Source organism: Miniopterus natalensis, chromosome 16, assembly GCF_054644295.1.
Source record: "Miniopterus natalensis isolate mMinNat1 chromosome 16, mMinNat1.hap1, whole genome shotgun sequence".
Classification (NCBI taxonomy): Eukaryota; Metazoa; Chordata; class Mammalia; order Chiroptera; family Miniopteridae; genus Miniopterus; species Miniopterus natalensis.
This window is the reverse complement of record NC_142096.1, coordinates 138,845-152,262: the sequence shown is the minus strand read 5'-3', so window position 1 is coordinate 152,262 and position 13,418 is coordinate 138,845. Positions and strand designations below refer to the sequence as shown.

At 44.4% G+C, this 13,418-nt stretch overlaps 1 protein-coding gene across 1 annotated transcript in view; it reads left to right on the top strand.

Annotated features, from left to right (window-relative positions):
- NECAB1 (N-terminal EF-hand calcium binding protein 1) overlaps nucleotides 1-13,418 on the top strand; it is a 52,534-nt gene that overhangs the window by 1,717 nt on the left and 37,399 nt on the right. Inside the window, exons 2-3 of the mRNA XM_087825590.1 lie at nucleotides 4,266-4,290; nucleotides 8,770-8,878. Of these exons, the coding sequence (XP_087681716.1) occupies nucleotides 4,266-4,290; nucleotides 8,770-8,878 (134 nt within the window). The remainder of the gene's footprint in view (nucleotides 1-4,265; nucleotides 4,291-8,769; nucleotides 8,879-13,418) is intronic.

The window sequence follows — 13,418 nt, the reverse complement described above, 5'->3', positions numbered from 1 at the left end:
ACTAGACTCGCCCTGCTGGTTGGAGATGGGCCATTGATCACAAAATCAGAGATTTACTACAACTGCTGGCTTTGCTCTTCTCCTACCTCCAAATCAGCAATGATAATGTGTCCAATACTTAATGCAAAGGCATGAAATGAGAGTGCATAGAACAGAAAACCAAGAAAAAAAGGGAAAGTGCTCTATAAATTTGAACTGCTATGGTTACAGTGGTGTTGCAGGTTGAATGCGTGAGTAACAGTAGCCAAGTCCACAAATGAATATGGGGACTATTTATAAATCTAATCTACATGATTTTCTTTCTAGAAACTGACAGTATTAAATATCAGTTTGCCATAAGGACTCTTGGCTACCTAGTGGAACCAGCACTGGCTTAGGAGCCCAGGGCTGGTCCCAGCCCCTGTGCCCGACCTGAGGCTGTGTTTGTCGGGTGCACCTACCAACCCAGGAGGGGCTGGACTGTCCCCTGTGCAGCAACTTGGAAGGACTGGGAGATGAGTTATTTTTCTATTCTCTGGTGTCCTATCCTTTCCCAGGTTGCTGCATTCCAGGTGACAGAGGCTAAACTCCAATTTAAAATGTTTGTTTGTATAGCATCTGGGCCTCTTTTGTTCCATTAATCAATTCTACTATCCGGCAAGGTAAACAAACTTCCAGCTTGTCTTGGAAAACAAGATGGGTCCCAGACTAAGCTGGCTGTAGCTTCTCCCCTGAATGCCATGGTCTTCTCTCAGTTTTCCTCTGATTTTTAACTGGATGGGAAGCAGTGAGCGAAGGAGAGAGATGACTTCACTGTCTATCTCCCCTTCCTTCCTGCAAACAGGCACCCACACCACGACGTACACTCTGAACCAGAGGCTTAGTGCTTGGGTGGTCAGGGGCCGGGTGAAAATGAACAGCAGCTTCTCCTTACAGACACCCACCTCTGGCACCCCTGGGAGAGAGGGGCAAGGCAGTCAGAGCAGAAAACGTTCTCCAGGGATAGCAGGTCTGTGGCTGGATTCTGTCACCGCCACCTGCCTCTGGTCTTGCCTGGTGCACAGTTGACGATATGAGTGAGATGGTCCAGTTGGGAAAAGGGCCATTACCTACCACCTCGGCTGCCCTAATTGGCATGGCTGATGTCCCTCAACCAGCCTCAGGAACCCACAGAAATAAGGAAAATTTAGTCCTACTGTTGTACATTGAAAATCGTTTCCCCAGAAAAGCCAGAATTGGGAAGACGAGACGAGTGGGCTGGCTGCCTGTTCTCCATCACCTGTCTGTGCCTGCTTCCATGCCTCCTACCTCAGGGTGGCCAGTGGGCAGGTAGAGAACTACCTGTGGGATGTTGAGGCCCACACACCGTGACTCGCCTACCAGGTCTTCCCTGCAGATGGTCCCCACGCTCTGGATGAGCTCCATGCCCCTGCCCTCTATCTCAGAGTCTCAGGATTCGCTGAGTGACTGATGAGTTCATCTCATCACCTGACTTACCTGGTGGTAGCTGGTGGGAGGCCTGAATAAATACTAGTTCAGAAAATGGTGACTGAGTCCATTTCTTAGGCCTCCAAGGTAACATTGACATTTTAACACCTTCAGTAACTTCCAGTGAGAAATGAGGAATATCAATCCAGGCCATTCCAGGAATATCTTTTAGGGTAAAGGATGCTATTTGAGAATCCTTAAATTGTTGCAAAAACGCAGCATCGGCCACCTTTAAGTTTCATTTCTGGCCACAGTGTTTTCATCTATTTGCGCTCTTTGTGACAGCAGCCAGAGATGAGCTGGCCCAGATCACTATGGCATCGTGGCCTGATGCTCCCGTTTCTGTCTGCAGCATTTTTATGTGTTTGTGGACTCGGAGGCAAAATTTGCAGCAGAGAGTTCTGTTCATATTTCATTGCAAAGAACTGTCTTAATAACAAAAGCTGCTGTCTCAGTTTCATCTCCGAGAGGCAGAATGAAATGATGGTCCTCCCGGGTCCATGTCTCCAGTGTGCGGTTATCCCTGTTCTTGTCACTCTAACTCATGAGGACACAACAGAGCCTGAAACAGAATCGTAAAATCTGTCACAGGAGACATAGGCTGCATTTCGTGTGCCTCTGACTCTCAGCTGGAGCTTCCTGGTCTCAGAGCGGAGAAGCTGGTTATGATGGAGAGATGGGTCCCCCAAATCTCTAGAAAGATCCCCTAAATCTCCATGGAGTAGAAAGGGTTTGTGTCTAATTCTGCTCTCAGTATTGAAAGCAGCCCTCTTGCAATAATTCAATATATTTAGTATCAAAAGGGGGACCAACTTCTTACGCACACAAGGTTTACATATCTGTTGTTGGAAATTTTCCTGGGTGAGATTTTTAGTAGTAATAATAGTATTTTATGATAAAAACACATGGTAATAATGATGAGATTTATCCATTCTTCATCTCCATGGAGTCAACAGAAGGCAACGAGAGTAATGTTTCTACAATAGATACCAGTTAAACAGAAAACCATGGAAATAACAACTATTGCTCATGTTTTAAGCTGATTACCAAGAAGTGATGGGTTCTTACCCCCCAACTGTATGTGGCTCAGGAGAGGTGGTCATCAGGGGCCCCTCTCAGGGGACTCAGTTTCTACAATGTGATAACGGGACATTTTTTAGGGGGGGACTGTATGTACTGTAGTTATTTATTATGGTATCCAGACTGTTTCTATCAGTGTATGGTATCAGTTAGGGCTAATTTGATTGTTTCTAGTAGAAAAATAATCCAAACTATTTTAAGGTTTAAGATAATAATTTATGGGCTCCTGTAATGAAAAGTGAGACCATGTTGTCAGGACGGCTGGATTGGGGCTCAGAGGATCATTGGGCTCCCATTTCTGTCTGTCTCTGGACACTGATTTCTTGAACATTAGTTATTTCCAGGTTATTTATGGTATAGTTTCCTGGATCTGCCATCGTGATGTACTACACACAGGGTGGCCTAAACAACAAAATGTATTCTCTCAGTTCTGGAGGCTAGAGGGTGGAACAAGGTGTAGGTAGGACCGTGCTCCTGGGATGGCTCAGGCGGGACCCCATGTCTCTCCTGCTTGGGGGCTGGCATCAGTCCTCCCTGGCATCAGCTCCTCATCCGTGTCTGTTCCGTCTTCTCAGGGATATTTTCTGTGCTGTGTTTCTCTCCTTGTAACATCCCCGGTCACTGGATTTAGGGCCCACCCCAATTCAGTAATACCTTAGCTTAATTTGATGAAATCAGCAAAAACTGTTTCTAAACAAGGCCACCTTCACAGTGCCTGGGGCCAGGACATCAACATTTGTTTTGGGTGACACAGTCAGTGCATGGCAGTAACAAGGCTGACCGCAGTTCCTAACCTGTGTCTCCCAGGTCCAAAGTCAGCTGAAGGGACAGTGTCTCTCTTGACAACTCAAGCAAGACTGTGCCCTGTCCGTCATGGGTCTTGCGATGCTCACGTCTGAGTAGTCGCTGTGGCCCGGAGACATGAGGCCTGTTTGCCTGGCTGCAGAGCTCGGCCCAACCCTGGGGCTCATGGACCAAGAGAGGCAGAGACATTGGTTTCTCAGGAAAATTAGGCATCATTACCAAAGATACTGATAGCCAAGCAATTTATATCCATCAGATACCATTTAAAATAGGTTTAAGATCATCTAATTAATGCACAGAAGTAAAGGAACACAGTAGGGACACCTGGCTCCTGTTGTCCCACAACTTTTCTCTTTTTTGTTTACATTTATTCTCAGTTCTATTGAGAAATCATGGACTTACTTTAAGTCACAGATATTTAGAGTGAAAATGGATGAGTTTTTACATATTTATACACCCACAAAAACAACCCCACGATCAAGAAAACAATATATTACCCCCCAGAAAGTCTTCTTAGGCCCTACACAACCCTGATTGGCTCACTGTAGATTGTTTGCATTTTCTAGAATCGTATAGAAGTGGAATTACACAATAGGTATTCTTTTGTGTCTAGTTTCCTACTCGAGATAATTGCCATGTGTCCCATCCCTGTCCCTGCATCCATGTGTCAGCAGCTCGGTCCTCCCCACGCCCGGCAGAGCCCGTGCTGTGGACTCACTGCTGGGTTGTAGTCACTGGTTTGTGGACATTTGGGGCGTTTTCAGTTTTTGACTGTTACAAAGATAAGTATCCATTGGGAAACCTTTATTTAAAATTGAAATTTCTTTTATTAATAATGGGTGAATCAGGTCTGAGTATAACATTTACTGCAATACTTACAAACGGTGATAAAACGTTTCCTTTTTCTTTTCCAGATACTGAGAAGAGCAGACAAAAATGGTAAGACCAAGAATCTACATTCTGTTTATTAATCCCCTACCCCCTAGGCCACCTTATAAGAAAATATATAGCCCTGGCCGGGTGGCTCAGTTGGTTGGAATGTCCTAGACACCAGAAGGTGGTGGGTTCAGTTCCAGGTCAGGGCTAATACCTGGGTTGCAGGTTTCATTCCTGGTCAGGGTGCATATGGGAGGCAACTGATATTTCTCTCTCTCTCAATATATATTGATATATATATTTATCAATAAAAACATATCCTCGGGTGAGGATTGAAAGAAAAAGAGTATGGAAGACAGAGGCGAACTCAAGAAATTGACACATAAAACGTCCGCTTCTTGTCCCAGTAGAGTTTTAAGCAAGTTCTTTGCTCCGGACACTCACGAGAGGCCGACACAAGTACTTGCATTTGACAGGATGGTAGAATTGATGCCTTGGGCAGGAGGAGGTGTCTGGGCTCTGGCTTTTCCCTTTTGTGCTTTACATTAATTTTAAAGGAGCAACAGCTTCCATTTGTTGAGTGTCCACTATGGAACGAGCATTTGCCTGCGTTATGTCTTCGAGTTAGTAAGACACAGATCTGAGACTTGGACCAGGTCTGTGTGGCCCCAAAGTCCAGTTCCGTGTCCTCTGAGGTGGCCCCGCAGGCACTTACACCAACTCCTCTCCACCTGTGGCTTGTGGCCAAAACGCCCCATAATCTGCAGAGACAGAGAAGAGGGAGAGGGAGGCGGCTCTGTCAGAGGAACTCCAGTGTGAATGGTGCCCAAGCAGTCCAAGCACAGCTGTCACAGCAGCATCTTGACTCCTTTATTCCACTACCAAGTGTGTCCGCAGAGTCCAGACCAGAGTGCACTGGGCTCACCCTGCTGCGGTGGTGTGAGGGCACAGTAGAGCCATGGTCTTTTCTACCTGTTCCCACATTGCCCCGTATCCGCTAGAATCTCCCTTACCCTACGTATTTGGCTGTTCATTTGCCATGTCCTCCATCCTAATTAAAAAATCCATAAGAGCTCGTCTACTTGTATTATTAGCATGAAACTGTTTGGCACATAGTAGGGTCTTGATAAATATTGGATGAAAGTGTTATACTAGTAAATGGCAAATCCATGTTCAAAACTCCAAGTTTTCTTTGTTCTATGAGTGCACTGAGCAGTGGCTCTGCTGCCTCCATCCCAAAAAGTAATGGAGCTTAGAGTTTAAGGCCAGAACAGTTCGAAAATAAATCAGAGAGGGGCAAGAAGGCTTTGGATAAACTCAGGCAAAGCAAGTAGTTCTAAGACACAGAGTTGAAAAGCCGGTGCTCTTTGCTTTATTAATGCAGAACCATGCTAGAAGGGGATATTTTTTCTCCCATTCCTTTAAAAATGTAATATGTTAGCCCTGGCAGCATAGCTCAGTTGGTGAGAGCCTTGTCCCCATGGGCCAAGTTGCAGGTTTGACCCCGATAAGGTATGTATAAGCATCAGTAAGTGAGACAACAAATCAGTGTTTCTCTCTCTGTGCCTTCCTCTCCCTCTCTCAAGTCCATCAATAAAAAAATTAATATAATACTTTGTTTAACATTAAGGCGCTAGAAGTATTCCAAAGTAACCCTTTGCCATTGCTCATTTTAACCTTTAAACCTTGGGCGGCCTGAATTGAAGACTCCAGGAGCCCTGCACGTGGTAAAAATAGCTTTCAAAACACACTTTCCTCCCTGCAAGAGAAGCTGTGATTCAATGCCTCTGTTTTCCTCTTATGCGTCTCTCCAGTAAGATTGAGGAGAAAAGGCTGTCAGCTCCCATGGGAGCATCGAAGCGCTTGTTATTTCACGTTTTTTTGATAGTATGTACTTTCTCGCCTGAGCTTACTCCCTTTGCATCGATTATAAATCAGTTACAGAGGCGCGTGCCCACCACCTGCAGAGGCAGCCAGCGCGTGAGAGCCTGGCCAGCCCCCTGGGAGCCACGAGCCCTTCCCCGTGAAGACTGAGTGCGTTGCTTGTTCCCTATCGCTGTGAGCAGCTGGAGATACTGGGCTTCTGTTTTTCTTTTTCTTTCTTTAATTTTTTTTAAGTAGATGAAAAGGTCTTTTCCTTTCTTTCTTTGACCTATGCCTAGACGTGGTCTGTGTTCAGTTCCCCATCCTGGCAATGTATTTTTCCTCGAAGTACAGAGAGGCACAGTGGAGGCACATACTCAGTCTAGTCTGGGATAAACATCTGATTACGGGAGACTCAAGTTTAAAATAGGCATTGGAGACATGACAGGAAAACAGAAGCACAGAGTCAGGCAATTGGCGAACCTGGGAGGTTGGGTTCCATTTTGTAAGGTTGCTGTGGGGTTTGAATGGCTGAGCTGGGCTGGCCCAGGGAAACCACTGGGGAAAGACTCGTCCCAATCAGGATTTTTACAACCTAAAGTGATGTCTGTTGGGTTGGCAAGAATTAACTGGAAGATTGGTTTGATACAGCTATTAACTTAAAAAGCAAAAAGCAATCTAAAAACTTTTAGGAGCTTTTATATTTATATTTTGAAAACAAGGATTTTAAAAAATGTTACAGCCTTTACATTCCTGACTGAAATAGTAAGTACTTCAGTGGTTAGGCTTTGGCCTTGTCATAATACCTCCCAAGCAGTGTGCCGAGGGTCAAACAGGGTGTTAAGATCTTGATTTCTTGTCTGCCATCCTCCGTGCCCTCTGTGATTTTCTGACTCTCTGGTAGAGCCCAGGAACCTGCGTTTTGACAGAACTTCAGGTGGTATTTGTCTTTCTCTGTTTGACTTATTTCACTGAGTGCAGTACCCTCTAGGTCCATCCGTGTTGTTGCAAATGGTAAGATTTTATTCTTTTTAATGGCCGAGTAATATTCCACAGTGTATATGCACACTTCTTTATCCATTTGTCCCGTGATGGACACTTAGGTTGTTTCCATATCTTGGCTATTGCAAATAATGCTGCAGTGAACATAGAGATGCATGTATCTTTTTAAATTAATGTTTAGGGTTTCTTCGAATAAATACGCAGAAGTTGGATTACTGAGTCATAGGTAGTTCTATTTTTAATTATTTGGGGAACTTTCATACTGTTTAGAACAAAATAAATGAACAAAGAGACACAAACTCACGGATGCAGAGAACAAACTGATAGTTGCCAGAGGGGTGGGAGGTTGGGGGACTGGGTGGAAAAGGTGAAGGGATTAAGAAGCACCAATGGGTAGTTACAGAACAGTCACGGGGATGTAAAGTGCAGCACAGGGAATATAGTCAATAATATTGTAATAACTATGTATGGTGCCAGGGGGTCACCAGGCTTGTGAGGGGATCACTTTGTAAGTTATATAAATGTCTAATCACTATGCTGTACACCTGAAACTAATACAAAATGACATTGAATGTGAACTGTGCTTGAAAAATAAAAATAGAGAACTCCAGGTGGTCTGTGGGCTGTCTTTGGAGAAAAAAATTCTCTAAATAAACCTGGAAGATCCAAACTTATTGAATCATACCTTCTGTTCAAAGACGAGTCCTTCTTGGTTCACTTCGTGCCGTTGGGGGGAGGGTGTCACCCTGTGCTGCCCCCTGGCCCTTAGGCCTCAGTGACATCTTAGGAGACTGGAGGAGCGTGTTCCCACAGCCATTTGGCAACATATCTGAGATGACTGGCGAACCTACTCGTCCCGGAGACAGAGGCTCTCCTCCCCCTCCATGTCGCTCACTCCCCTAGATCCTTTGCTGCTGTGTCTGCCATAAAACTTTCACCTCCATTGGTTTCTAATGTGTCCTTCCAGCTCTGCTTACCAGGCCTACCTGTTGATGAGAGTCAGATGCAGAAGTTAGTGAAACTCCTCATGCCCTCAAATGAAAGGACCCTTTACTCCCCGAAGTCCTGTGTGGCCATGTGTCTGACTTACTGGGTTATACTCACATCTGCATGTCCCACCTCCTTCACCAGACTGTTACTACACTGTCGGCTCTCACAGCGGGTGGAATGTGTTGGCCTTAAGTCATGTTCATTTGTTTGAAGAGTAAAGGAATGGACACAGTTTGTTGGACTATAATAACAATTCTGACAGTCACGTTAGCATCGATTCATCGATACTCAGTTATTAAACATCTATTTATTAAACATCTATGATTTCCACAGCCTGCCAGGTCCTGTGTATGAGGGCAAGACAGAAATAATTGACTCTGTCTTGGGCTTTTATTGGGTTGTGTGGCTGTCTTTTGGACACAGACTGCTAAATTGCTTGTTAAATGTTTGTCCTATGAATAAATGAATCGAAAAATACCCACAGCCATATAGGATGTTTCATCAGGGTGTCGACATCTGCAGTTGATGTAATAACAGCCAATCATTTTTATTTTTAACACCTTGAACCTTTTTTTCTTTTTGAATCTATGTGTACATCTGCACAAGCACTGCAGCAAAGTTTTAAAAATTAAAAGATAAAACAATGTGCAAAGTTAAAATGACTTTCTGTTTGTTCTTCTGTTTCAGATGATGGGAAACTGTCCTTTGAAGAATTCAGAGCGTATTTTGCAGACGGTGTTCTCAGTGGGGAGGAATTGTGTGAGCTGTTCCACACCATCGACACCCGTCGCACCAAGTGAGGGGCTTCTCGCCACTGAGCCCTAGGAACAAGGGGGGGTGACAGGTGGATGGGATATTGGGGCATGCTCTCCAATGCTCCCCCATCATTCTGAGCTCCCCAATGCTCCCCCGTCATTCTGAGCTCCCCAATGATCCCCCGTCATTCTGAGCTCCCCAATGCTCACCTGTCATTCTGAGCTTCCCAGTGCTCACCCGTCATTCTGAGCTCCCCAATACTCCCCCGTCATTCTGAGCTCCCCAATGCTCACCTGTCATTCTGAGCTCCCCAATGCTCACCTGTCATTCTGAGCTCCCCAATGCTCACCCGTCATTTCTGAGCTCCCCAATGCTCACCCATCATTCTGAGCTTCCCAATGCTCACCCATCATTCTGAGCTTCCCAATGCTCACCCATCATTCTGAGCTTCCCAGTGCTCACCCATCATTCTGAGCTTCCCAGTGCTCACCCATCATTCTGAGCTTCCCAATGCTCACCTGTCATTTCTGAGCTCCCTAATGCTCACCCATGAATTCTGAGCTTCCCTAGTGCTCACCCATGAATTCTGAGCTTCCCAGTGCTCACCCATCATTCCGAGCTCCCCAGTGCTCACCTAGGGAAACATAATGTAGATGGGAACCAAGATGCTGTTATCAGAATAAGGGGGAGTAGATGCTGGGCAAGCGAAACCTGAGTCCCCTGCAGATCAGATAATTGTGTACGAGGCCTCAGAGACTCCCCTCTGCCCCTCATGTTTTAGAGGCAGATGGTCAGCTTCCCCAAGGCAATGAGGGGCTTGGTGGAGTTGTTGCTCAGGGGAACTCTGAGCGTGGGGTCTGGTTGATCAGGAAAGCCTGAGGCTCTGTAATGGAAAAGATTGTAGCCCAGGGAAACCTTTGTTGTATCAGGCAAACAGGCTGTTTTCTCAGAGTTCCTTTTAAATTGGTCCTAGCGCCCTGCGCCCGCTCCCTTCCTGGTGTTTCTGTGTTCCTTGTTGATCACTAGAATTAAGCCTGGGATGCCATTCCATGTGGTCCTGCCCGACGCCCACCTTCAGGGGCTGGCCGGGCCTGTGCAGCTTAGTGACACCTGGTCCTCAGCCCCTAGCCCTCCAGAGTCACCACCTGGTTTGGATACTCTGGGTACTTCTCACGTATCACGTTATCCCTACTTATCAGGAATTTAAACATTAGCCCCGGCCTGTGCTCTCAGTTGTTTGGAGTGTCGTCCCGTATGCTGAAGGGTCATGCGTTCGATTCCCCGTCAGGGCATGTGCCTAGGTTGTGGTTTTAATCCCTGGTCGGGTTGGGTACGGGAGACGACCGATCGATGTTCCTCTCACATCCATGTTTCCCCCCCTCTCTCCCTGTCCCTTCCTCTCTGTGCAATCAACGAAAAACTTCCTTGGGGGAGGATTAAAAAAATGATTTAAGCCTGGCCGGGCGTGGCTCAGCGGTTGAGCGTTGACCTAAGATCCAGGCAATCGGGGTTCAATTCCCGGTCAGAGCACATGCCCAGGTTGCGGGCTCGATCAATGACTCTCTCATCATTGATGTTTCTATCTCTCTCTCTCCCTCTCCTTTCAATAAAGATATTTAAAAAAAAATTTTTTTTAATAATAATTTAAAAATTAGACTGTCTGTGCACGTGGCCAAGAGCAGCACTGTTGGATTACATCCTCGGCAGATGCACTTTTGCCAGTTTTTAGAGACTGAGAACAAGAAGTCTTACAGTCTTACCAGGACTCACTCTAATCGATAACCAGTCTTCAGTTACTATTTGGCCAGTAGAACTAATTCATGGCTGTCAAATGTCCTCATCATTCACTCACTTTGTGGATGTGCCTTTCACGTCAATAATTTCTGAAATGCATTTACTTTCTTTGAGCATCTCCAGCTCATGTGGAGAGAAAAAAACAGGCTATTTTCTCAGAGTTCCTTTTACATGTCTTTTCATTCCTGTGAAAGCAGCCCCATCCCACCCCATCCCCAAGTCAGTGTGAGCTCTATCCCCTGGGGGAAGAAAGAGGCATCAACAAACAAAAACTTGCATTATAATGGAAAAGATTAGAAGACTTTGGAGACTTATAAAGGAGGGAGTTTTAAGGGAATTTTTTTCAAGTGACATTGAAATGGTTTCTCCTTAGTTATAATTCCAAAAAAAAAAAAAAAAAGTTTCCAATTTTGTCTGACACAAATGGTAGACAGGCCAAATTCTGTGTGTCAGGACCTGGGTTTGTCTCAAGGCCACCTGAAACGGCACACTGTGCATTGTCATGCTATCTCAGTAAACTTCACATTTTTAGCTCTTTGCTTATAGATCAGAAATCAAAATAGTCCAAGGCCAGGTTTTAAAATCACTTGCAGGTATATTATTCTTGATGAAAGGTGGTTAATTCTCTCCAGCAGTCGAATATATCTGGATGCAGAGTGTAGCAGTAATTGCTTTAATTGCTGCCTTTATCTCTTCTATTTTTATATCCATTCTGTAGGACTTTACAGTGTGGGAGTTGCTACAATGTAGCAATGCTATTCTTTCTCTCTGCGGACATTATTTCCATTCTGTGCACATTTCCCTCCCTGCAGCCCGCCTTTCCATCTGGAGTTCATCTTCTGCCCTTGGACTCAGTACCCTGCCCGCCCTCCAATCCCATCGCTATGCGTTCACCTCATCTTCTCCATTGTTCTTCGGGGCACTCGCAGCTACACTGTTTCCTTTCGTTATTTATATTAAAGGTCTTTGCTTTAAAAAATGTTCAGATCTTTTTACGTTTATAATCTTATCTAGAGGATGATTTTCTGGCTGTCATCTTTTTCCTTCAATAAAGAACTTAGATTCTCTTTCATCTTAACTGAACTCTCCCTTCCCATCAACCATAATACACTTGCAAATAGTGAATTGAAGTCAATTACTGCTCAAAATAAAAATTGCCTACCAAGGAAACTAGGTGAATTATTTATTCACATAAATGCAGTGTGCTTTCTTACCTCGCTGGTATCTGCCAAGTGGATGAAATCCAATTAGTGAAATGTTAACACCAAGCTTTTTAAAATACACGTGCTCACTTCTGGAACAGCTTCCTCGCTCCCATCTCCCATGTCCAGTGTACCACCCAATTCTGTCCTTTGTCCTGGCTTATTTATCTTCCCAGTCCTCCTAATTCTGTTTACTGTCACCACCACTGCCTAAGTACATGCCGTATAACAGTTATAATCGTCTTTCTCTACAATGCCTTGAGACTTCAGAATTCTTGAAATAAATGTAGATTACAAACAACCTGAAAGTCATTGCTTACTTTTGAAATGAATGTTTTTCAAAAGCAATTTCTTTAGGAAAATATTTTCTCTACAGTAAAAATTGTATGAATAACACATGCTTATTGTAAAAAGATTTCAAACAATATGGAAATCATAAAAAACCAGCATAAACTGCCTAAGATTTCACCACCTCGAGATAATTAGTAATAATGTTTAGTTATTATACTTCTAATGTGTGCTTTCTGTTTTAAACACAGAGAACTTTTGGGGGGCTTTCTTCTCCTTTCCCACTGTCCACCCCGTCCCACTCCCCACAGTCTTTACCTCCTCCTCAGGCGTGGTCTTCTGTATCTTTTTCCATGCTTATTAATCATACACAGGCCTGTCTCTGACAGTCCTGGTTAAGTGAAACCTCTCACTCCGTATGTGTCTCTTCTCTGCGCACTTATATCAGCTATAGTTTTGTATTTGTTCTGTGTTTATTTCACTGATGTTCACCTGCCCTGTCCTAGAAGCCGTGACTGTTTTGCTTCCCATCAATCCCAGGGCCCAGTTCAGTGTCCAGACATATGGCAGCTCAGCAACAGTAACACCTGCTTCCCACACCCCACCCTCACCCTTTGCCTGAGAAGCCCGTCCCCTCCCCTCTACCAAGTGAAGCTGTCCAGGCATCAGGTCCATCTAAGTCCACCTAAAGCAGGGTCTGCAGAGGGTTACTGCTCTATATTAAACCTTAATTTCATTGGTTGAAAGTGGAGCCAATGTAAAAACCCATTTTGCAACATTTAGCAACACTATGTAAACACCTGCTTGTTATTAAGAGGATGTATTCACTGACCTTCCCCCCCCCCCAGTCATCTTCTTTCTCCAAATTTCTATAATTACAGTTTATGCTTTCCCAAGGTATCACTTAGTTATATAATTTCACCTGTTATTTTTGACACTTTGGCAGAAAGTTGCTCCTTTGTAAGGCAACGATTATAACTGTTATACAGCATGTACTTAGGCAGTGGTGGTGACAGTCCCCCATCCATTTATACGTAATACGTGGCACATGGTGTCCACTGTAAATGATAAATAAATACTTGTTGAATACATAAATGACTAAATAAGTAATAAGTGGCTCACTTCTGGGAAGCTGCAATCTCACCTGGAACAACAGTTGTCAAGTTTGACATTCTGAATTTTCACTTGAAACTATTCACAATTAAAAAAATGTCCAAATTAAGAATTTCTCTTTGTACCAATCATTTAATGGTTCTGCACTTACATGTAAAACGAGTTGCCAATGCTTAAAAAGAA